The sequence below is a fragment of the Ranitomeya imitator genome, chromosome 2 (assembly GCF_032444005.1).
Source record: "Ranitomeya imitator isolate aRanImi1 chromosome 2, aRanImi1.pri, whole genome shotgun sequence".
In the NCBI taxonomy this organism is placed as follows: Eukaryota; Metazoa; Chordata; class Amphibia; order Anura; family Dendrobatidae; genus Ranitomeya; species Ranitomeya imitator.
Genome location: NC_091283.1, coordinates 403,538,431 through 403,563,217, shown reverse-complemented (window position 1 = coordinate 403,563,217; position 24,787 = coordinate 403,538,431). Strand labels below are relative to the sequence as shown.

The window sequence follows — 24,787 nt, the reverse complement described above, 5'->3', positions numbered from 1 at the left end:
TGTCTCTAGAGATATCTTATTCCAAAAAGACATGAGTATCGAGTCCCCGAGCCACATTTATTGTTCTCGGTGTATGGTCAGACACTCCTTCCCGTGCGAACATGGGCGGCTGCCGACTTCAAACACATTCCTGCCTGCGTCACCCTGTTTGTCAGACGCTATCGAGTGTCTTTTCTTCACCTTGTTACTGAGTCTGTAGGAATTTCTGGTGCGGATTCTGCCTCTCCTGGCAGAAAACGCACCTGCAGATTTGTCGCATTTTTTGTGCGGATCCGCAGCGGTTTTTGTGCGTTTTTGCTGCTTGCTTTTTTTTTTTTCCGGATTTGCTGCGTTTTTTACCCCTGCGGATTTCTATAATGGAATGGGTACAAAAACGCTGCAGATCCTCAAAAAAGAAGTGACATGCTACTTCTTTTAGGCTATGTGCACACGTAGAATGGTCCACTGAGGATTTTTCCGCAGCAGATTTGATAAATCCGCAGTGCAAAACCGCTGCGGTTTTTCCTGCGGATTTATCGCGTTTTCTATTGCGGATTCCGCTGCGGATTTACATCTGCAGTTTTCTATTGGAGCAGATGTAAAAACACTGCGGATTCCGCAAAAAGAATTGACATGCTGCAGAAAATAAAACGCTGCGTTTCCGCACGTTTTTTTCCGCAGCATGGGCACATCCTTTTTGGTTTCCCATAGGTTTACATTGTACTGTAAACTCATGGGAAACTGCTGCGGATCCGCAGCGTTTTTTGAGGTGCAGAAACGCTGCAGATCCGCAATTGATTTACAGTACAATGTAAATCAAGGAGAAAAAAAAAATGTTGTGCACACTTTGCGGAAAATCTGCTGCGGAAACGCTGCGGTTTAAAAGAAGTAGCATGTCACTTCTATTTTGTGAATCTGCAGCGTTTTTGTACCCATTCCATTATAGAAAACCGCAGGGGTAAAAAACGCAGCAAATCCGCAAGAAAACCGCAGCAAAAACGCACAAAAAACGCTGCAGAACCGCACAAAAAACGCTGCGGAACCGTAGGTGTGTTTTCTGCCAGGACATAGCCTCAGGGTATGTGCACACGATGCAGATTTAGTGCAGAACTGCTGCAGAAATGCACTGTGATTTACAGTACAATGTACGGTAAATCAATGTGGAAAAAAAAAAGCTGTGCAGAAAAATCTGTGCAGAAACGCTGCAGATTTCAAAGAAGTGCATGTCACTTTTGTGCAGTTCTGCAGCGTTTCTGCACCCCTCCATTATAGAAATCCACAGTGGTAAAATCTGCACGAAAACTGCACAAAAAAACGCATAAAAACCGCACCTGCGGATTCTGCCAGGAGATGCAGATTTAGTGCAGAAAATTCTGCACCACATTTCCTACGTGTGCACATAGTTTTAATCTGCAGCGTTTCCACAACGTGTGCAGTTTTTTTTTTCTCATTGATTTACATTGTCCTGTAAATCAATTGCGGATCTGCAGCGTTTCTGCACTGCAAAAAACGCTGCAGATCCGCAGAGAATCCGCATCGTGTGCACATACCCTAAAGGTCTTTGGGGATAGATCGGCCTCTAGGGGGCGCAGTGACGTCTACAGGGCCACTAACGTCCACCATTGCACTGCCCATAGGGAAGCATTCAGCAGGCTGGTGACGTCATGCAGGGTTCTTGCCCCCATAGAATTCCTTCAGCCGCCCCCTCTCATTTTTCATTGAAGTCTCTGGTGGTCGGTCAGGATCTAGTCGCCACCTGAACCGGTGTTGTGAAGAATATAGGGGCAATATTGCATATTCTGTAACTTGTCTAGTTCCTGGTTGGTGCGGACATGCTGAGAGTTGTAAGTTCCACCACAGCTGCTCTCAATCACTGTGGCTGTGCTTCCTGCATCATTGGCAGCGGTGGCATCAGTGGCAGCCGCCCCGATTGTTTATTGTACCCTCGCCGTTATTCACTTCCAAGCCGCAGCTCTAATGAATGCGGGAATTGTGATCTGTTCCCACACACAACACTATTATGTCTGCTGCGGCTCTTCTTTCCTCGTCGTCCTGCTAATATTGGTCCCATAAGAAGGCTGTTGGGGAATCATGTTTTGCAGGGCACCATCCCCCACACATACTGTTAGAATCCTCCCTAATATATTCTAAAATCCCCCTTCTGCATTATCTGGCATTCTGTTCTTCATGCTCTACACTGCAGCTCTACTTGTCCAGTCTAAACTTATCAGACTTTTTTTTTTCCCCCACCCAGGCTGAGAAGGCTTCACTATAGCCTGATGTCTCTGTCTTCAGTACCAGTAGCTCAGGCTTCTGCTGTCTCTTCTCCATGCTTTAGAGTGCAACTTTGCTCTTTCCACCACACATCTAGAACCCTTTGTCTCATAGACTATACCCATTGGATTGTCTTCAAAAACCTTTTATGCAGGCTGAACCCCCCCCCCCCCCCCACTCCATCCCTCCTCCATGCTTTACACTGCAGCTTTTTCAGACACATCTATATCTCTCATTGTCATAGACCTATTGTATTGTCTCGAGAAACCTGCAATCCCCTTTTAGTATTATCAAAAGCTCTGGTTCTGTCTTCTTCCTTGCTTTACACTGCAGCTTTGCTTGGTTAGATCCACCAGACATCTATTACTTACAGCCTACAAAAGATCAGGAGTATACTCTCATAAATATAAATCTAGAAAAAGTAGAGCCTGAAGTCTGAAAACAATAATCTCAAAAGTGAATATTTATTAAACAAACAGCTCATTAATAATACACAACAGCTAAAAGCCCAAATGTACAAATACTTGACGAGAGGACAAGGGGGAAAAAACACATAAAACAATCAGTCCGCCGAAACAGGTTAATCCCTATATGTTGGTACTTCGAGTGGGTTAAAAATAGGCATCCCATAGTCCAAAATAGTTACACAGGGAGCCTATATATATATATATATATATATATATATATATATATATAATTGCCCGTACTAGTGTCGCTAAAGTCCCCTCACTCATAAGACTCAACAGGGGACCGTGAGGTAGCTGAGGAAGCCAACTTCGCGAAACGCGCGTTGGGGCCCTTCTCTCCAGTCTGCCGCGGTCTTTTCCCTCCCACATGGGTAAGCATTTGGCATGTTGAGTCTTATGATTATTATTGTTAAACAGACATCTATTACTTGCTCCTTTTAGACTAAACATTTTACTTTGCCTTCAATATCGTGAAATATGTAAACTCCTGCTCCAGTATTCTCACGAGCCTCTCTGCTTTACACTGCAGCTTTGCTTGTTCAGTCGTTATGCATCTTTTCCCCTCCTCACATAGCTATTATTGGATTGTCTTGTGAAGCATAGTGGAGTACTTTGAGGCCATCTGACATTTTTCCCTCTTCCATGCTTTACACTGCTGCTCTGCTCTATTGAAGCAAATTATGCCTTTGCAGTGGGAGACCCTGCTGTGTTTTACACATTTTTCATCCTCTTGTCTTTATATCATTTTTTCCTTCCCGCCATTAGTGTCTTGTAGGATTTCCAAGTCTCCAGAACGCATGGCACGGTCCGTCCACATTCCTGGGGGCTGATGTCATGCGGAGAGGGGCAGTGGAGAAAGGAAGCGGCCATCATAAATCCATCTGGTGAATCCTGGTCCAGGGCTTGTGATCACCACCCATTGTTCTGGGGGCGGATGCGGCAATGATAAGTCCGAATTCCGCTCTCATTTCCAGGAATGTTGCTCCGACGTCATCGCCATCGGGGAATCTGCCGCCACTTGTAATCTCACGTGGTAAATGGGGGATTTATGGCAATGCTTCTATGTTCTAGGATCACAAGCTGGGGAATAGGGGAAAAAACGCTAAGCGGCTTTACAGCTGAAAATCCACGGGAAATACAAGCCCTTGACTCGTCCTTCTGTTAGGCTGCCAACACGAAAGGTGGGAGACCGACGCTACTACCCCCCATTACAGACTCCTTAGTATGTAGTTAGGAGTTAGAGTTAATCCCATGGATGGGTAATATAACCTTTAGGGGTCCGCACCACAGAACACATGCACGTTTGCTGCTCCACTAATTGTCTGAGGGTCTGCCGGAGTGCACGGCTTTTTTCTGGCGGTCCCGGAGACCAAGAATGGACCACTTTAGAGCCCAGTTTTCGGGAGCCGTGCAGGTGCTAGCAGTGGACCTCCACCAATCCGTTCCTTTTGGATAGTTGATAACTTTTAATGCTGGAAATATCCTTTTAGGCAAAGTCCAGATGACATGTTTTCACTTGTCCTCGAAGGGACTGATCATGGGTCTCCTTTCCCGAACTTACAGCCTCATAGATATATATGGGGCTGTACGTTCGTTCGGGCCGGGAGGATCTCGGGCAGTCAGTATACAGGTGAATTTGACCTAAAGGAGGTGTTGGGTAATGACCCCAATAATAGTCCTCATGCCCAGCTGAGCTCATGTCTCTGGATATATCAGGAACTCCGTAGCCCTGATGTTAGTGTAGGATGTTGTCTGATTTTCCTGGTTGTCGAAATTTATGGGGCCTTTTAGACAAAACATGCCGACCATCTGACTATGGGGGGCCTTTTGATGAACTGATCGGGCATATCAAATTTGTGTCTCATCCTTTTGTTCTTCCTGCGGTTAAGCCGCCTCCAAACTTTTCATAAGACCTTTTTACCTGAGCTGACAATTGGTGGAACGCATGAGCCCAGTTATCTGTACTGATGAGTGCTAGTCATTATTTATTTGTACCTCAAGAGGGGCGACCACTCGAGCTTCTGTGGTCTGTTCTTTAAAGGGGTTGCCATTTTCATACACGTTACTGGGGATTTCAGAGTTCATTGTGAGGGTCCTCTGTTCAGGATCCGGATCTCGTTGCCAGAGTGGTACAAAGTGCGTCTCTCGCTCTGGAGGACCTGACCAGTCCTCTATATATTTTGATATGTCTGCCATGTGTACTGCCTCATTTCTCCTCTTGAGGCGCTGCAGGAGAATTGAGCACTTAACTCAAGGTTTCCCACAGATCACAGCAGATCGCCAAAGGGTGCCATCTTTGTGATCAACCTATAATTAAGATGTTCGGATTGTTCTGTTTCTGTAGGAAACTTTTCCGGAATTGAGAGGTCACTGAACGTGACGTGGACTGCAGAAATGAGACCCTCTTTGCCAAGAGGGGCACACAACCCAAAGGAAAGCAAATACCCCTCTAAGTGGCACCTCGGTGCCTTCTGGTAAATGCCTCTGTGTCTATCCTCAGTCGCCTCCCGTCAGCGTCTGCCAATTACCTCTTACATAATCCGTACACCCTTCCGTGGGTTTACGACTTGTTTTCTGTGTTGCCCTTGACTCCGGGCACAGGGACGATGGCACCACATGATCTTCTCTCCGTAGCGTGTCTTATGTGTAAGCCTGCGGGCAGGAGGCATTCCTAATTGGCTTTGACTCTGATTCATGTGCTCCGTGCCAGCTTAAAGGCTTCCTGCTAAGTCCCGTCCCCCCCTTAATTTTTTTACAGGACGAAGCTACGTGCTTGCACTTTTTCATGGGGATTGTGCCCTCGTTATGTCATTGTCCATACCCATTTAGTCCTTTTTTTTTTTTTTTCTAGATCTTCCTAAACATGGACAATGAAGAAGTCCCGGAGTTCATGAGCCCGAAGGAAGAAATTGTTTACTGGAGGGAACTGTCCAAGACCTTCAAGCAGAGGTACATGGCACCAGAGCCCATTAGTATGCTGGACATCTACACAGATGACTATTGTAAAATTTTTTGCAATTTACACCTTGTTAAAATTTTCAGCCATTCTTGAGATATTTGCGCTTTTCTTTTGTTTTCAGCTGGTTGCCTTGGAGACCGACCACCGCTGCCAGACAGCAGAATATGCACAGTTCATACAAGCTTTCTGTTGAGCTTGTACTCTCCGTTTTGAAGCTGGCCAGGATGGCTGGAGCACACTGTTACCTCCTAGTCCTTGACTGCTTCAGGACAGTCCTTAGAAGCTAGACAGCAGCAGTAGTGGTCGGTCTCCTAAGCATCAAAGAAAAGTGTTAATACCCACCTCTGTGACTGAGGGTAGGTCCCGTCGCCCTTCTATGAAGTCCTAATGCTCCCTCCCTCTACATATGGGGACAGTCCAGCTGAACTCCTATTTGGCAGCTGCTTATCACTTTGTCTATTTGATCATGCGTATAAGGAGGCTGGGGAAGCATGCGTGAGCTTTGTCCAGAGCTCCCACCATAAATAAAAATTGCAGGTAAAAGGCATAATGCATCTAAAGAAGTTGGGACAACCTTAAAATTCCCGTGCATTCCACCAAATTCCCTTACTAAGGCTACGTTCACATTAGCGTTGTGCGGGGCAGCATCGGGCGCAGCCACGGCGACGCATGCGTTATGCGCCCCTATATTTAACATGGGGGGCGCATGGACATGCGTTGTCTTGCGTTTTGTGACACATGCGTCATTTTGGCGCAACTGTCAGGGCGCAGAGGACGCTGCATGATGCAGTTTTTTCTGCGCCAAAAATCATGCAAAAATGAACGCATGCGTCACAAAAAGCTGCGTTGTGCATGCATTTTTGCATGCGTTGTGCGTTGCGTCGCCGACACTGTCCCGCACAATGCTAATGTGAACGTAGCCTTAATTGTCTGTAAGAATTTTTTTTTTTCCAGAAACCGCGCCCCCTCTTGTCCAAAAGGTTGTATATGGCATTGCAGCAATTCCCACCCCAACCCATAGACAGTCTTTGTATTTAGAAGAAAGCAGCCATATTTTTTTTTTCTTATCCTAGACTATCCAATTTTGTTTTCTTTTCACCCTTTAGTTACCAGGAAGCACGTGACGAGTTGGTGGAGTTTCAAGAAGGGAGCCGAGAGTTGGAGGCCGAGCTGGAGACTCAGCTGGTGCAGGCGGAGCAGAGGAACCGGGATTTGCTAGCAGATAACCAAAGAATTAAATATGAGGTGGAGTCATTAAAGGTATGGGTCTGCCGCGAGGGGCCCAGAATGTCAAGCATGTGGGTAATGTGAAGCAGAAGTATAGGTGGGAGGTTGTAAACAAGTGAAATATAAGAAAGAGTTATAAGAATGTAATCAGAAATCAGATGTGCGTGTGTATATATACATACATATAATCTAATCATTGTAAGATTGCTCTTACTGAGTGTATTGGGGGACACTCGCTTGGCACGGGATTTAAGCACACGGGCACTGTTTTTCACTTAAAGCAGTCTGTTTGGTTTATTCTCTCCATAAACCATAGAAAGATGAACAAACGAAAAACAGTCTTACATCATAGTACATGACTGTTAAAACACGGTTACTAAACACGCCAAACCTCTGTGTTCAGTTATCGTGGGTGACCGGATGCCATACAGATCACTAATGTCCATGGAGCACAACAGGCACCAACATACGACATTATGGTTGCAGCAACTAAACACGCTGGTCCTCCTTTGACCAGTTGCTGTGGGTTTCCACACAGTTCATAGAAACAATAAGGACCAACAGTCTATGGAGGCACCTTACGGGAGCTCCTGCTCTTCCTGCTGACTCCTTGTCAGTCCACTCTTCCGGGAAAGCTGCCCATGGGGATCACCAACTTGCCTGGACGGCACACATTAGTTAGTCCAGACCCACCGAAGGTCGGTAGCTTCCCCAACACAGATTATCCAGGTCCACAGTTTCACTGAGTGCTGCTCAGGGATCCGGTCCTACTCCCAGGACCTCCCAACACCAGCATGTGCTTTTCAGGAAGCCTACTCCCAGGTCTTCCAACACAGGAACCACACAGGAACATACACAGGGACCACGTGACCCACACCCTGGTCACATTATATATCCTTAACCACTCCCCTGGGTGGGAGTGTGGGTGTGTTTGGCTAGTTTGTCCCGCCCATCTCACATAACTAGCCCAGCCAGCCTCCCATGACTATTGCACAACATGCAACATACTAGTGGGACTATAGGTCCCAGAACACCACATCACTTCAGGCTGGCAGCGCAGAGTCTTCTCCTCTGCGACACACATATCGTCCATTCACCACAATGCCGGACTTTGTCTTATAACCACAGTCATGCATGCAACTGCAATGCACTCTCAAGGCCTCAATACACCTCTGTGTGCACACTGGGGAGACCATGCAGCGCCCCCTACCTGTTACAGGGGTCACTGCGTCACATCTTGTATATCAGATATTTTATTAAGACACACAACTACACAATAAAAATAAGTTAATCGTGACAGCAAGAAACAATGAAAGCAAGGGGAGGCCAATGAGAGACACAAAATAATAAAAATAACAGCAGTACAAAGTGCAATGTAATGCACAAAAATAAAATGAATAGTGAAGAGATAGCGATGCATTACAATCAGTCATACCCAATAATAACAGTAGAATGTGTCACACCGGCCTCCATCTCAGACCCTGACGCGCGTCTCGATTCTACTTCGTCTAGGGGTAAAGCAGTGTTTTACTACCGCAGGTAGTCAGGGCATGTTGGGAGTTGTAGTGGTGCAACAGTTGCAGACTAAACATGATGTTGTCGCACCTCGCAGGAGAAACTAGAGCATCAGTACGCACAAAGCTACAAGCAGGTGTCCCTCCTGGAGGACGAGCTGAGCCGAGCCCGAAGCATCAAGGACCAGCTGCACAAGTACGTGAGGGAGCTGGAGCAGGCCAACGACGACCTGGAGAGAGCCAAACGGTGAGTGGCCATCCCAAGGGGGTGAACCCATGAGTTACAGCACAGCAGTCCTCAGCCAGACTTACCATGTGACCTCTGTACTGATTTCTTTGCTGCATACTTATTTGGGTAGCACTGCGGCTTTATGTAGGGGCAGGTTAAGGTTTTTCCGCATTAAGGCGCCTTATTTATTTTTTTAAATGCATGCATGTGGGGCTAAAAATTATTTTTTGGGATTTCATTAAGAATTTTGAATAATTTGGTTTTCTGTAGCCTCTGTGCTGCACTGTGTATTGCTGGCTGCAGAATGAGCTGAGAATCCGTCAGTGAGTGTTTTCTGACAGTGGCAAGGGAGAGTTTCTAAAAAAAAATATATATATGTATTTTTTCAACATAAAAGTTGCATGGGCAGGACATATAAAGAGTATGTAAACGCAAAATGGTGTAAATGTTTTAATTGCAAAAATATTTAGCACCTTATGTTTAAGTTAAAAAAAAGAAAAAAAGTCCCCGAAAGTGGACAATCCTTTTAAGACCATATTTGGCTCCTGTTTCTTCATGGGTTTTCTGTTTTGAAGTGCAGCAGAATGGATCCGAATGTATCACCGATCGAACCGTAGACTTCACTTTAGGTAAACGTAGTCAACACATTGCTACCCGTTTTTTCAGGCTCAGACGTGGTCTGAAGGCAAAATACTGACCCCCAAATTGTCAGGCAACAGGAAAAGGGACAACAGAAGAAACCTTTCCCCTGTAGTAAACCTCTTTGCTGATGACTCCTTGTTTTTCTTCCCCCTCCCCCATCCGTAGGGCCACAATCGTGTCCCTGGAAGACTTCGAACAGCGGCTGAATCAGGCCATCGAGAGGAACGCGTTCTTAGAGAGCGAGCTGGACGAGAAGGAGTCATTGTTGGTGTCCGTGCAGAGATTAAAGGACGAGGCGCGAGGTACGGGTTTCTCTCTCGGCGCAGACACCACGATCTGTATGCTCATCTTCCTGTACACACCCAAAGGCATTAATAGGCTGCCAAATTAAGCTCCCTTACTAAATATAGCCAGACAAAGGAAGCATTATGTAAAGGATCCGTCTATAACCACACTGTGTGACTGCTTCTATCTGTAGTCACAGGTTTGTGCCCCCTAGACAAAGACACAGTGATCATTACACCTCTGCTTTCCTAAATACTTGTATCAGTCCTGTACACTGCCATTTACCTTCAGACCCTCTGTTACTCCTCTTGGAAATGCTCGATAACTGGGTACTACAATTCCCCTTGTTGATAAGGCTTGTCTCTGCCCCTGTTGGAGCATCTGTATGCTGACATTTACCTTCAGACCCTCTTACTCCTCCTGGAAATTCTCGATAACCGGGTTTTACCATTTCCCTTGTTAATGAGGCTTGTCTCTGTTTATCAGGGTAATTCTTTATTGTCAAAAGTGATGGTAACATGATGTTTTTCCCAAATGTGTAGGAAACTTCAGATGAAACTTTTTACATCATTTTCAGAGAATGACAGCGGCATCTAAATAGTTAAAGGCAGCAATAGCAGCTGTTAAAGGCAGGCGTCAGCTGTATAACACAGCCATCACCCGCCGTGTATGGTGCAATCTCCGCTCCTGTGCCCGCTCCATAAACCCACACCTGACCTGTGATGTAAAAATACATCACCAGTTAAGGGGTTTATGTTCCCATATGAAAAACAAGGTAATCTGATTGCAAAAATCAGGCCACATTGGAAACCAAGCGTTCTTGGAACAATTTTACCGCTATTTTCAGATTTACCTATGTCTCCAACATCATGTCCTCCCTCTATCTGAAGCTGAACCTGTCAAAAACTCGTGTTTCCTCCCTCTACTATCCTACCTATGCCCGACATTGCCATTTCTGTGTGTGGCTCCACCATTACTTCCCAGCAACATGCCCGCTGCCTTGGGGTCATACTTGATTCCGAGCTTTCATTCACCCCCCACATCCGATCACTGTCTCGCTCTTCTAATTTGCATCTCAAAAACATTTCTAGAATTCGACCTTTTCTTACTTTCGACTTTGCAAAAACTCTTACTGTTTCACTTATTCATTCTCGTCTGGACTATTGTAACTCTCTACTAATCGGCCTCCCTCTTACCAAACTCTCCCCGCTCCAATCTGTCCTGAATGCTGCAGCCAGGATCATATTCCTCACCAACCGTTACACCGATGCCTCTACCTTGTGCCAGTCATTACACTGGTTGCCCATCCACTCCAGAATCCAGTACAAAACTACTACCCTCATCCACAAAGCACTCCATGGCTCAGCACCACCCTACATCTCCTCTCTGGTCTCAGTCTACCACCCTACCCGTGCTCTCTGTTCTGCTAGTGACCTAAGACTAACATCCTCAATAATCGGAACCTCCCACTCCCGTCTCCAAGACTTCTCAAGTGCTGCGCCGATTCTTTGGAATGCACTACCTAGGTTAATACGATTAATCCCCAATCCCCACAGCTTTAAGCGTGCCCTAAAAACGCATTTCTTCAGACTGGCCTACCGCCTCAACACATTAATCTAGCTATCCCTGTGTTGCCCATTCAAAATTTTTACCATAATCAGGTTCCTCGCATCATGTTCTCATACACTTTATGCAGTTATTAGCCCTCTGTGTCTGTACTGCTACATATTCTGGCTGATAACCGGTTCATGCAGCTTTACATGAACACCCGAGCCTTACACTATGGCTGGTCCGAACAACAAAAGTAATTGTTACCATCCACCTCTCGTGTCTCCCCTTTTCCTCATAGATTGTAAGCTTGCGAGCAGGGCCCTCACTCCTCTTGGTATCGGTTGATTTATGTGATTATTGTTATGCTGTATTTTATTGTCTGTACAAGTCCCCTATAAAATATAAAGTGCTGCAGAATATGTTGGCGCAATAGAAGTAAAATTTTTATCATTATTATGTCAAAGTCTCCCCATTCATCAACAAGTAAAGCCTCGCAGTCATGGCAGACATCCAGTATCTGTCCCATTCGTATGACAAGGCTGATAAGCCAGGAAAGACTTTCACACAGTAGCTGACAGCCATTTGTATATTTCCTGGATACAGTGCCCTGTGTCTTGGTCGCTCCGGCTGTGCCTCAGGCAGCGGCGGGCTGTTCACACCCTGGCAGCACTTCATAGAAGGGGATTATTTGGGGTCTGTAGGAACATTTAGCAGATGGCTCTTTAATCATCAGATCTTTCCAATGTTTCCGCTAATTAGTGAGATCTGCAGATATTTTACCTTCTCTTTCTCTTTTTTTTTTTGATAGATTTACGGCAGGAGCTAGCAGTCCGGGAAAGACAGACTGATGGAACAAGGAAATCGGCCCCCAGCTCCCCTACTCTAGACTGCGAGAAGGCAGACTCCGCCGTGCAAGCCTCGCTCTCCTTACCTGCCACCCCTGTGGGCAAAATCTCAGACAACAGTTTTACCTCTCCGAAAGGTATGGCTTCATTCTGGTAATGCACCCGAGAACACAGGGAAGTCCAGGCAGTAACGGACCGACGTTATATGCATATGCATTTCTTGTATCTGGACAGATGTCCCCACGTCACACCGAAAGGGTCATTCCCTCATTCTCTAGGGGAATGCCGGAGACAGCCAAGTACTGTACCTTGCTGCACTCCCTTTCGGAATGAATGGCCGCCACTTCTTTCCGACAGGAATCCTTTATTTCAGGATTGGTGGGAGCTCCCAATGGTCAGACTCCCATTGATCCTCAGAATGTCGGAGCAAGCACACGTAGAATATATCATCTCAAGATACTTCAGCATTAGTGATGTGCGAACTTGCTCAGATAAGGTGTTATGCCTGGTCCTGGGTGCTAACCGAGTGATGTCGGTGTACTCAAAAATAGGTTCGAGTCCCCTCGGCTGCATGTCATGCGGCTGTTCAACAGGTGCAACACATGCAGGGATTGCCTGTTTGTTACACAATGGCGAGACATGCAGCCGCGGGGACTTGAACATACTATTCAAGCACACTGAAGACACTCGGTCAGCACACGAGAATGCAGGATAACACATTATCCGAGCACATTCGCTCATCACTATTCAGCATCGAAATGCAAAGAGCTGACATCACTTGTTAGTGATCATCTGATTCCCTTACGTAAGTGGTCTTTTCAATCAGCCTTGGCATTTTGGCATTTGGTGGATGCGGTCTGGGAGTCACAAAATCATATAATTATACAGACATCATTCTCCCATGATGGATCCTATGTTGATCATTTCACATAGCAGTTGAAACCTTTGTATTCGTATTGAAAGTGTTGTCTCACCAGACATGGGTGGCATCACCAGGAGTTCCTGTCGGTGATGGACCCCCAGACACATTAGACTAGACTAATGTCATCCAAACCCTCAATATTGACATGTTTGACCGACAGTCTAATATCTATGGGTCCCCCGACTCTTCCCCGACAGATCATATCAGAGGAGATGAGAATCTGCCATGTCTGATTTCAGACTGCTGATCCTTTTGTTCTCTAGATATGAGCCGCTGGCAGAGATGTCATCAGTGTCTGTGCTGAGACTACACCTTTAAATAAATAATGCTTTTTTTTAATGTCAGGTATACCAAACGGTTTTGGTACTACGCCACTAACTCCGTCCGCCAGAATCTCTGCCCTGAACATTGTAGGGGACCTCTTAAGAAAAGTGGGTGTAAGTATTCTGCATTTTGGAGAGTTCTCATACTGACTATCAATGTACAAAGCGGCAAGACTTTTCCATCTCTCCGCCTTCGTTTTAATGATGAGTGACTGCTCGAGGGGGTCTCATTTGTCGAGCATATACTGTTAGCGTGTCTCACAAGTAGCCCCTGTGCTCCCAGATTGTAGGTACGTGTGACTATTTCACCCCTGCTGTTTTCCCTCTCACCAGGCCTTAGAGTCTAAGCTGGCAGCATGCCGGAACTTTGCCAAGGATCAGGCTTCACGGAAGTCCTACGTCCCGGGCAGTCTGAACAGCAATAGCAGCAGTAGTAGCATACTAAACAGCGGGACCAAGTTCTCCCATCCAGCGCACACGACGTACTTCGATAAAGGGTGAGTCTACACATGGCAGCCTTCAGATGTCCCCAGACGTGGACTGTATGATACCATATTGTGCATATTCTCCTGAAGGACTGATGGCTGTTCCTGCTGAGAATCATTCTATGATTCCACTTCCTTTTTAAAGGGGAACTAAAGCAAAATGGCCACTTCCGGTCGTAACTATTCATGATGAATGTATTTATCAGCTGCTTATAAATAACTTGCATGGTGTCCTGTAACTCCGCCACATCTGCATATTGCCAGAAATCATGGCCCCCAGGCCTTATTACTGAAAGGGGGTGTTCAGAGGGTAAGTAAATGGCTTAATCAGTTGGCACCCATAATTTACATTGCTGTGGTTTTTGCCAATAGAAGGGCGTTAACCAAGTTCTTGCTCAGTATCTGAAGACCCCCTACACATTAGATTAATATTAGACCCTTTAGATTGCATTGGCGGCCGATATGTATGAGGAGGGAAGGATTGGACACGCACGCTTAAGGAGGGTTCCCTTTAAGGTGTTTGTAAGCTTAAAGTGGGTATACACAAAATAAAAACAATCCCTGTCTCGCAGTAATCTTATGTGCCAGCACTGAGAAATCAAGCTTTATAGCCACATGCAAATTAGCCAGGAAGTGCTTTTGGGGCGTGTCAGTGTATCAACACCCCCTCCCCAAAGCACTTCCATGTGATTTCATAGCTTGATCTCTCCACGTTGACACATCGGATTACTACAAGACCCGTATTGTTTTTATAGTGTTCCTTTGGTATCAGCTTGTTTGCTTTATTGGGCAACGAGAAAAGGTTTATTCCTGGTGGTCCATGCCCAGTTCTGTTCTTTGCGGGTTACATTGCATTGGATGATGCGCTTTCCTTTTGCTTCCCTAAGCCCTGGCCCTCAGGTAAGTGCTCGCAGGAGGTTTGGTGCAGTGTTTAAGTGCCTCCGGACAGCCGGAGTAATCTGTTTTTTTTTCTTTTCCCTCCCTACTAGGCAGGAAACGGTCATATTCCCCACGTTGTTTATGGGTAATTGCACATAGTGATAAGGCTGCATGCTGGTGTGACCTCTGGGTGGCGCACTGTATTTATAACCACTTTCCGAAGCGTCCAGACTAACCGCATGGGGTTGACTCTCTATAGTCAGTAACCCCCCTGGGGACGCCGGGGGAGCTACTGGGGTACCTGAGGCTACAAACAATCATGATTGGGTGACTGGGAGAATGATCAAGTTCTCTTTGATACATGATACTAACTGTACAAATACTTCATATGACGGGGTGCCGCTCACTGTTGGGCTGTGTGAACGACATCCTCCCAATAATGCCCGCGTCCCGGATAACCCACTGATGTAAAGTCGGCCACATCGGGCAACCCTATTAAGAAGAACTTTACTGGTCTCGAGATGTGTTAAGTCTCCAGTCTCATCCAGAGCAGCATTCACAGTTCGATCCACTTCTGTAGAGCGGCAAGTGTGTGAAACAGCAGAAGCTTCAGGAGTTATTTGGAGCGCTGCTCTGGAAGTGAATGGAGTCTAGGATATGGTAAAAGCTGTGATCACAGGATGTGGTAAGTGACATATAGTATGTAAGCTTGGTTTGACCAATTAAAGAGTGTTCTCTAAAAAATAAAAAATAAAGCTTTATTATATGGCTGTAGAGGAGTCCGTTATCTGGCAGCACCCCACCTTTATTACTAGTATTAAGGACCATGTCAAGGTACAAACCTTGTAGCCTGGATAGTGCACCCCCAGTAGTTGCTATCTGCATGAGGATCCTAGTTTCTTGGGGATTTTTTTAGATCATTAGATTTTATTTAGTCGCCCAGCTTTGTCTTGTCTTGTTTTATCGTCAGCCTCCCCTCCTGTGTGTACGGTTTTATCAGTAGCCCCACAGGCCTCCTCACGCAGGTCTATACTTCTCCCCAGCCTGTAGTGACAGTGCATGCTTTCCTTTCATAACCCACTGACTGAACGCATGAGAATTGACCCCTGCGAATAACAGCATAACCCCCGGTGACTGGCATTGGGGGCAGTGGGCAGGCCGTCCATCACTGACATGACTCTGTTCACATAGTGGGTTGTTACGGATGGCAGGCGACACGATCACTGGAGCGGCCGAGAAAGATAAACGGAGCGTTCATAGCGTTTTAGGAAAGGGTATGTCTCTGTGACCATTACAGGGGGCTGCTCATAAGTAGAGAGCAAAACTACTATTCTCCATGGACTGAGATGCAATACCAGACCCTTCCTGTGGACAATAGGGGCGTTGTTTCTCACATAACCCCTTTAATCTGACCACAGACTGGTTAACTGCAATCCTGCCAGAGTTGCATCTGGTACATGTGATCCGTCTGAGGTCATCCAGCTTAGTCATGATCCTCGGAGAAGGTAATTATCCTGCTAGTCTGACACGGCATGCGATGCTGCACTGCATACGCGCAACCCATGTTGTCATTTCCCATCCTGTACCTAGCTGCTCCCTTCACTTTCTGTGTAGTAATAGGATTGTCAGTGTGACAGCAGGCCTGAGAATAGAGGGTCTTCCTCCAATGTGACTGACTGTTGCTGGTCTTTTTCACTTGGTTGATCTCCTTTAAGATTACATAATAACCTTACTGCCGCAGGAAAAAAGCAAAGCCTTAAAGGCTCAGTCGGTGTGTCTGTGGACAGGCATGTGTGTGTGTGTTTGCATGCGTGTGCGTAATTGGAAAATGAACTTGTTTTACCTGCTGAGACACGTCACGGGGCAAAAATAAAGGAAAATTCCATCAAATCCTTTCCATCAACTGCAATACCACTTTTTACCACTAACTGCAATTATTGATTTCCATAGGTAACGATGCAACAGCGCCCTCCCTCCCCCCCCCCCCCCCCCCTCTTAATTGACTGTGCCATTTTAATATACACTGCAATTTATATTTCCTTTATTGAATTATTGCAATATCCAAGGGTGATAATCAAGAGTTTGGTCCAGATTAATACTGGATTTCTGCACAGCTCGTTCTAACGGAACACAAGCTTCCCCAATCCCCGTTTTTTGTTCAGAACAGGACACACGTTCCCTTCTCCTCTGACCATTTGTATTGTGCACCTGTGTCCTACCTTTACCTCCACTGATAGGTATATATGTGTATACAGTATGCTCTGTTATGATGAAGGTGCAGAAACTCCTGGCAGCATTGCTATGTTGGGTATATATTGGGTGCCACGTTTTGTGCAGGGTGCATCATCGTATTTTAAGGTTGGTAACATTTTGGGAGAAGCAGATCTGTTGTGTTTGTTTCCAGGATCCTCTTGGAACCAGGATCATCAGGGAAGGTGGGACATTGATGAGCTGTGGGTAAGGGATCATGAAAGGAGATACAGCAGAGAAGAGGGACACTGATGAGCTGTGGGTAAGGGTTAGTGGGAGATATAGCAGGGAGGAGGGACACTGAGGAGCTGTGGGTAAGGGTTAGTGGGAGATATAGCAGGGAGGAGGGACACTGAGGAGCTGTGGGTAAGGGTTAGTGGGAGATGTAGCAGGGAGGAGGGACACTGAGCTGTGGGTAAGGGTTAGTGGGAGATATAGCAGGGAGGAGGGACACTGAGGAGCTGTGGGTAAGGGTTAGTGGGAGACGTAGCAGGGAGGTGGGACACTGAGGAGCTATGGTAAGGCTTAGTGGGAGATGTAGCAGGGAGGTGGGACACTGAGAGCTGTGGGTAAGGGTTAGTGAGGCGATGCAGCAGAGAAGAGGGACACTGAGGAGCTTTGTGTAAGGAATAGTGGATGAGATGAAAAAAGATGATCCAGCTTGTGAAAATGTATTTGATTTAAAAAATATTAATAGGATTCCATCAAGAGAGTAGACACCGCTACGTGTTTCGAACATCCATTGCGTTCTTTAACAAAGCTTTGTTAAATTTTTGAAAGCTGGATCATCTTCTTTTTTCATTTCCGCAAGTGGTTCCTTGCAGATCCGTGCCTCCTGGGATGCTTAGCTGGGGTGAGCTGGTTAATCTTTTTCTATTAGTGGAGGAGATGCAGCAGGGAGGAGGGACACTGAGGAGCTGTGGGTAAGGGTTAGTGTGAGGAGATGCAGCAGGGAGGAGGGACACTGAGGAGCTGTGGGTAAGGGTTAGTGTGAGGAGATGCAGCAGGGAGGAGGCACACTGAGGAGCTTGTGGGTAAGGGTTAGTGTGAGGAGATGCAGGGAGGAGGGACACCAAGGAGCTGTCAGGCTATGTTGGTGGAGTTTCAGCAGCAGGGAGGAGTGACAGTGAAGAGTGGTCAGGCTAGGTTGGAGATTCAGCAGCAGGAAGGAGCTGTCAGGCTATGTTAATGGAGATTCAGCAGCAGGGAGGAGGGGCAGTGAGGAGCTGTCGGGCTATGTTGGAGATTCAGCAGCAGGGAGGAGGGGCAGTGAGGAGCTGTCGGCTATATTGGAGATTCAGCAGCAGCAGGGAGGAGGGACAGTGAGGAGCTGTCGGGCTATGTTGGAGATTCAGCAGTCGCAGGGAGGAGGGACAGTGAGGAGCAGTCTGGCTATATTAGAGATTCAGCAGCAGCAGGGAGGAGGGACAGTTGGGCTTTATTGGAGATTCAGCAGCAGCAGGAAGGAGGGACAGTGAGGAGCTGTTGGGCTATATTGGAGATTCAGCTGCTGTGAAGAGCTGTCGGGCTATATTGGAGATTCAGCAGCAGGGAGGAGGGGCAGTGAGGAGCTGTCAGGCTATGTTGGTGGAGTTTCAGCAGCAGGGAGGAGTGACAGTGAAGAGTGGTCAGGCTAGGTTGGAGATTCAGCAGCAGGGAGGAGCTGTCAGGCTATGTTAATGGAGATTCAGCAGCAGGGAGGAGGGGCAGTGAGGAGCTGTCGGGCTATGTTGGAGATTCAGCAGCAGGGAGGAGAGGGGCAGTGAGGAGCTGTCGGCTATATTGGAGATTCAGCAGCAGCAGGGAGGAGGGACAGTGAGGAGCTGTCGGGTTATGTTGGAGATTCAGCGGTAGCAGGGAGGAGGGACAGTGAGGAGCTGTCGGCTATATTGGAGATTCAGCAGCAGGGAGGAGGGACAGTGAGGAGCCGTCGGGCTATCTTGGAGATTCAGCAGCACATATACAAGGTGACATGTCTCATTCAGTCTAGTCATAGGGTATTTCCACAAAAATGAAATTTGTCCCTTTTTTTTCAGGGACGGTGACAGAATTGATTTGCTTCTCCACGCAGCGCCCGGTGTGTCAGTTCCTCTATAGTCTCCTTTCAGTCTATTAATATTCCGTAATTTCTATCTGCAGGGCAATGAACGGTTACGATCCCCCAGGAATCCTAGGATCACGGCCTGCGTCTCCTCCCGGGATGCTCCCCCTCAGTGTATGAGCACAGGAACCCCCCGAGAAAAGACTCTGGACCTTCGTTCTTCACAGTTTCTGAAAAATAAAGACAAACTTCGCTTCACTTTAACCTGTTCACTGCCTTTTGGAGGGAGAAGACGCCGCTCCCTCCGGGGAGGAACAGGAAAAGGGGTTCACCTATATTTACTTGAGCTGGAATTGAGGCTGCGCAATATACTCTCTCCGCTGCCGCCATTTTGGATGCTTCTAAACCCCTTGGACACGGCTTCCGCGACTTCTTCCTTCTCGTGTCCCGGTTTGCTGTACTGCTGTGAAATGGCTGTGTTAATCATGCTGCAGGCTCGGCACAACCACTCATGGCTTAGAAATAAGTATGAACTCTCCTCACACTTCGCCCTCTGAGGCGCTACGACGCGGCAGGTGGAAACGGCGGACAGTTGTTGGCGTCCCACACCTGCGAAGGATGCACCGGGCTGTGGGGTCTCCGATCCCGAGCCTCCGATTCTCTCCTCACCCTCTTCTCTCCCACCTCAGATCTATATTACAGGGTTGCAGCTTGGCTTGTGTCAATCAGAATGTCTACTTTTTTTTTCTTTTTTTTTTTTTTCGCCCCCTTCTCTCCACCTTTTTAAACAGTATTGACAGTGTAATGTTTATGGGGTCACCAACAGGGCTCCCTACCCCCTCCCCTGTTCTGTGCCTCTATTCCTGTGGATGCCTGCCCTGACATGTACATAGGTGTTACACAGCGTAGTTCCCATTTACTTCCCAACCAAAAGTGCAGATCAGATCGCCAGGACCTTCAAGCGCCTTCCCCTGGATGATATACCATATTCTCCCATCATCCCCCTCCAAACTTCTTCAGCAGCTGGAATATAGAGTGACTTTGGATCATAAGTTATATTGTGGGTTATACTCCAGTCACATCCAGAGCAGCATTCAAAATTCTGCCGTTTACATTGTGGTGCAATGTGGGAGATGTAGTCTTTACACCAGGTACTGTGCAGTCTTCTATGATGCCAGGTCGTTGCTTGCCAGTGCCAAGAGGCTGTCAGCCAATCGCAGCTCTGGGTGTGAATGGAGTAAAAGACATGTAAAGAATGCTCAACATTATCGGACCCCATTTATCCCCACATTTCAGTTTCGTTGCCTTAGCTTGGTCAAAAGGCTTAAAGGAGGCCCCATAACTTGATTTTTTTAATGTAGATATCGGGGCCCCGTATTGCGCAGGGTATTGATAATCTGATTGGTTGATGCTCTGATCAATTTTGGCCTCTCCCTCCTACATCTATACATAAACTACGTGGAGACGTCCATTATAGATCAGTCTGTACCCACATAGGGCAGTATAACGACACTTCATCATGGCCTCCGGTGCATAGGATGCAGCTTAAAGGGAGTCTGTCAGTAAGTATGACCTCTCCAAACTAGACAGGTGAGCAGTTAAAACATACCTGGGCAGATAGTCTTCCTTGCTTTGTGACCTTGTTTTCATCTGCTTCTTAAGTGTCCAGGGGGCGGTCCCTTCATGTGAAGTGCTCCGGTCTCTCTAAACTCCCCGTCTTCTCTGCTGTGAACTCAGGGTTGTTTTGAGGGCTGCTACATGTAAAAGTCTGGAGGGCTTTATGTGCAGAGACCCCAGGGCACTCCATAAGACGGGATCACACCCCCAGGAGGAATAAAAACTACCGCTGTCAGATGTTTTGAAGGGTCGAAACCATTGACAGAATCCCTTTAAGACCAACTCTGCATTTTGCCGTTAAACAGGGACCAAAAACAAGAACCCCTTTCAAGGGTTGTACGGGACTAGTAAAACATGGGTAGAAACACCGGACTGCTGGTTGTGTCTGGAGTTGCAGCTCAACCCACGGACAGATGTGGCGCTGTTTTTGAAAGCAGCCATATTTTTCCACTTTTTGTACGGTGGCCTAAGGGTCAAAAAGTAGCAAGGTTTTTGGTACAATGTGAAATATAACAGTCATCCAGCCTCCTCCTTCATGTACAAATTCTATAGACTAGGTAAAGAGCACTTTCAGGCCAGCCCCCTTCCCGCCAATTGATGGGCATCGATCAGTTTGATACACGGGTACTTTTCTCATAAGACCACTGCTTTTCTCTCTGATTGCCCCTCCCTCCCTGCACATTATTTTAAAGCACACTTAATTTTAGTCTAGCCCCTCCCTCGCTGCTCTCTCCCGACTCCCGCCCCGTCCCCGCTGTTCTTATCGTTGACGTTGTGACTGTTTACATTTTTTTTTTGTTTGTTTTTATTGTATATAGATTTGTAAACATAATATTTTTTTGGCCTGAGATATTTGTACATAACTCGGGCGACGTAGTTCTATATTTATTGAAGATTCTATACGGCATGTTCCAAGGACGGCGGGCGAAGGTGCGTCACAGGCGCGGCAAGTAATATCCCGAAATCTGTTTGTGACTGTCGGAAACGGTGGCAATTTTAGAAGGGAATAAAAACAAATGAACAAAAAGAGAAAAAAAAAAAGTGTCTTGTTATTGAGATGAGGGGGAGATGGGCTCTCAATGCCAAGATGGAGTTGGAAAGTTTCTGCAGTTAATGGATACTGGTTCAAGGCCACAGACGCCCATCAGGGTGCAATGTTCACAGTAATAACGTCAAAGTAAGGCATCGCTAGACCCTAAAGCGCCACTATACCACTGCCACAAGTGTACCCATGGGTAGCATCGGCCTATGTGGACCTTCTATGGGGAGTTTTGGTTGGCAACTTCTACCTCCCATGGTGAATAATGAAAGTTCCAATAGATTCCAAGAAGAACGGCATCCAGAAAGATAAGAAAGGGTCAAAGGATATATTAGAATGGTAGAGTGGGAAGGGACCTCCTGGGTCATCTGGTCCAACCCCCCTGCTCAATGCAGGGTTCAGAAAGTATAATACACCCATAAATTGTGACCCAACTCCCAGGAATGGATCCATTATGCCAAGGTATGGTGCACACACAGGACCCCAATCTACATCTGATGGGTATAATAATGTATGAGTATGATACTGTAACAGTGGCACTATATATGGCAGCACAATAAGTGCTTCCACAGGTGATATAGACTTCTAGGAACTCCCGACAATACCACACCTCTCCTCTATCATGGAAGGCTGAAATAGACCAGGTGATGTGGCGCTCCCGATGCGGAGAGCTGTATGGAAGGTCAAAAGTGTAAGGCTATGTGCACACGCTGCGGATTCACAGCTGTTTTCCATGAGTTAACAGTACCATGTAAACCTATGGAAAACAAAATCTGCAGTGCACATGCTGTGGGAAAAAAAACGCGCGGAAAAGCAGCGTTGTTTATTCCGCAGCATGTCAATTCTTTGTGCGGATTCCGCTGCAGTTTACACCTGCTCCATAATAGGAATCCGCAAAAAAAATTGCTGTAATTCCGCAGGTAATCCACAGTGCGGTTTACCTGTAGATTTACAAAAACAGGTGCGGAAAGATCCGCTGAGATCCCACCGACGTGTGCACATACCCTAAAACCACAATATAAAAGCAGAACAAAAGCACCTTTCTTTAAAAAAAAAAAAAAAAATACAGCGCGTTTCGACTGCATTCTGCCTTTATCAGGTGTTCAAGACAAAATGCAGCTGAAACGGGTTTTCTTTTTAATAAAGGTGCTTTTGTTTTAATATGGTGGTTTTATACTTTTCACCTTTCCCTGAGTGCTACATCACCTTGGCTATTTAACCCTTCTACTATTGTTTTATGCTGGACCTCTTCTGGGCGGAGGTGACCCAGACCAAGTGTCCTTTCTCACTCCTATATACAATCCTATGTGGCACATCCCCACCAGCTGAGAGTTTTCATTTTTACTTCTGTTAATTTACTACTAATGTTCTCCTTCCCTGAATTGGCTTCCATTTACTTCTTCAATGAATAGTTTGACTAAGGCCTCTTTCACACGTCAGTGTCTCTGGTACGTGTACTGACAGTTTTCTCACGTACCGGAGACACTGACACACGTAGACCCATTCAAATGAATGGGTCTATGCACATGTCTGCTTTTCTCCCGCAGCACGTACCGCAATACGTCCCGCACACGGAGAACAGTGTGTACTCTCCGTGTGCACGTACCGCTGCAGGAGAAGCAGCGCTACAGTAAGTGCTGTCCCCCCTGCGTGTGGTGCTGAAGCCGGCATTCATTCCTTCTCCCTAGCAGCGTTCGCTGGGGAGAAGGAATGAAAAAAATCATTATTTTTTGTGTTAAAGGGACTCTGTCACCTGAATTTGGCGGGACTGGTTTTGGGTCATATGGGCGGAGTTTTTGGGTGTTTGATTCACCCTTTCCTTACCCGCTGGCTGCATGCTGGCTGCAATATTGGATTAAAGTTCATTCTCTGTCCTCCATAGTACACGCTTGGGCAAAGCAATCTTGCCTTGTGCAGGCGTGTACTATGGAGGACAGAGAATGAACTTCAATCCAATATTGCAGCCAGCATGCAGCCAGCGGGTAAGGAAAGGGTGAATCAAACACCCAAAAACTCCGCCCATATGACCCAAAACCAGTCCCGCCAAATTCAGGTGACAGGTTCCCTTTAAAAATAAATGTTGGGGTCACCTCCCATCCCCTGTGCGCCCGCCCGCTTGCCGAGAAATACTCACCCAGCTCCAGCAATGTCTCGTCTCAGTGCTGGCAGCAGGTCCTGTGTGAGCGGTCACTTGGTACTGCTCATTACAGTGAGGAATATGCGCATATTCCTCACTGTAATGAGCGGTACCATGTGACCGCTCACACAGGACCTGCTGCCAGCGCTGAGAGGAGACATCGCTGGAGCTGGGTGAGTATTTCTCGGCAAGCGGGCGGGCGCACAGGGCATGGGAGGCGGGCGGTAACCCCAACATTTATTTTTAACACAAAAAAAAAGATTTTTCATTCCTTCTCTCCAGCGAACGCTGCTGGGGAGAAGGAATGAATGCCGGCTTCAGCACCAAAAGCAGGGGACAGCGCTTAACTGTAGTGCTGTCTCCTGCACGGTCCGTGTGGTCCTCAGTCGGCACACGGGCAGCACATGGCTGCCGCACAAGTGCCACACTGATGTGCTATGTGAGCTCACGGATAACTCCGGTACCGATTTCTCCGGTACCGGAATTATCCTGACGTGTGAAAGAGGCCTAAGGTCAGGGTCACACTTGCTATTTCAATGCGAGAAACTCGCATCAAATCCAGGCACTGCCGCCGGCACTCAGGAACGGAGCTTTCAGCTGCATAGAATTACACTCCGGTCCCACTGCCGGGTCTTGATTTGAGTTTCTCGCATTGAACTAGCAAGTGTGACCCCGGCCTACCAAGAAATATTGTAAGATTTAAAAAAACAACAACAAAAAAATACATCTCCAAAAACTAACCACACATGTCCATAGGTTGGGTCTGGTACTACAACTCTGCTCCATTCATTTCAATGGAAAAGATCTGCAATACTAGACTCAACTGAGGCCAAGAAATAGCTATGTTTTCATTTTAAAGGGGTAATCCGACTTCCTAATGCGGAAGTGAGCAGGGACATCACATCTACAGATATCTGCTGGGACGCGTGAGGGCGGCGGGGATCTTACATCAGTGCTGCGCTAATGAATGGGACAGGAGCGTGATACATGACCCACGCAATCTAGTAAATATGTAGACGTGATGTCCACGGCCATGCTCACCTCCCGATGCGGATGTGACTGGAGCTGGATTACACCCCTTTAAATAATCGTGTGGGGTCCAAGCGAGTTAATTTGTCATAT

At 46.8% G+C, this 24,787-nt stretch overlaps 1 protein-coding gene across 5 annotated transcripts in view; it reads left to right on the top strand.

The window, feature by feature from the left end:
• NDEL1 (nudE neurodevelopment protein 1 like 1) overlaps window positions 1-21,530 on the top strand; it is a 28,990-nt gene extending 7,460 nt beyond the window's left edge. For 3 of the 5 annotated variants that reach the window (XM_069750660.1, XM_069750664.1, XM_069750661.1), the window contains exons 2-9: window positions 5,572-5,669; window positions 6,786-6,939; window positions 8,519-8,667; window positions 9,457-9,593; window positions 11,936-12,109; window positions 13,240-13,331; window positions 13,551-13,714; window positions 18,971-21,530. In XM_069750660.1, the coding sequence (XP_069606761.1) occupies window positions 5,584-5,669; window positions 6,786-6,939; window positions 8,519-8,667; window positions 9,457-9,593; window positions 11,936-12,109; window positions 13,240-13,331; window positions 13,551-13,714; window positions 18,971-19,052 (1,038 nt within the window). In that variant the 5' untranslated portion in view covers window positions 5,572-5,583 and the 3' untranslated portion in view covers window positions 19,053-21,530. Of the gene's footprint in view, window positions 1-5,571; window positions 5,670-6,785; window positions 6,940-8,518; window positions 8,668-9,456; window positions 9,594-11,935; window positions 12,110-13,239; window positions 13,332-13,550; window positions 13,715-14,691; window positions 14,727-18,970 lie in introns of all 5 variants that reach the window. The other 2 variants (XM_069750663.1, XM_069750662.1) reach the window with 1 other exon arrangement.
• Window positions 21,531-24,787: the final 3,257 nt, after the last annotated feature.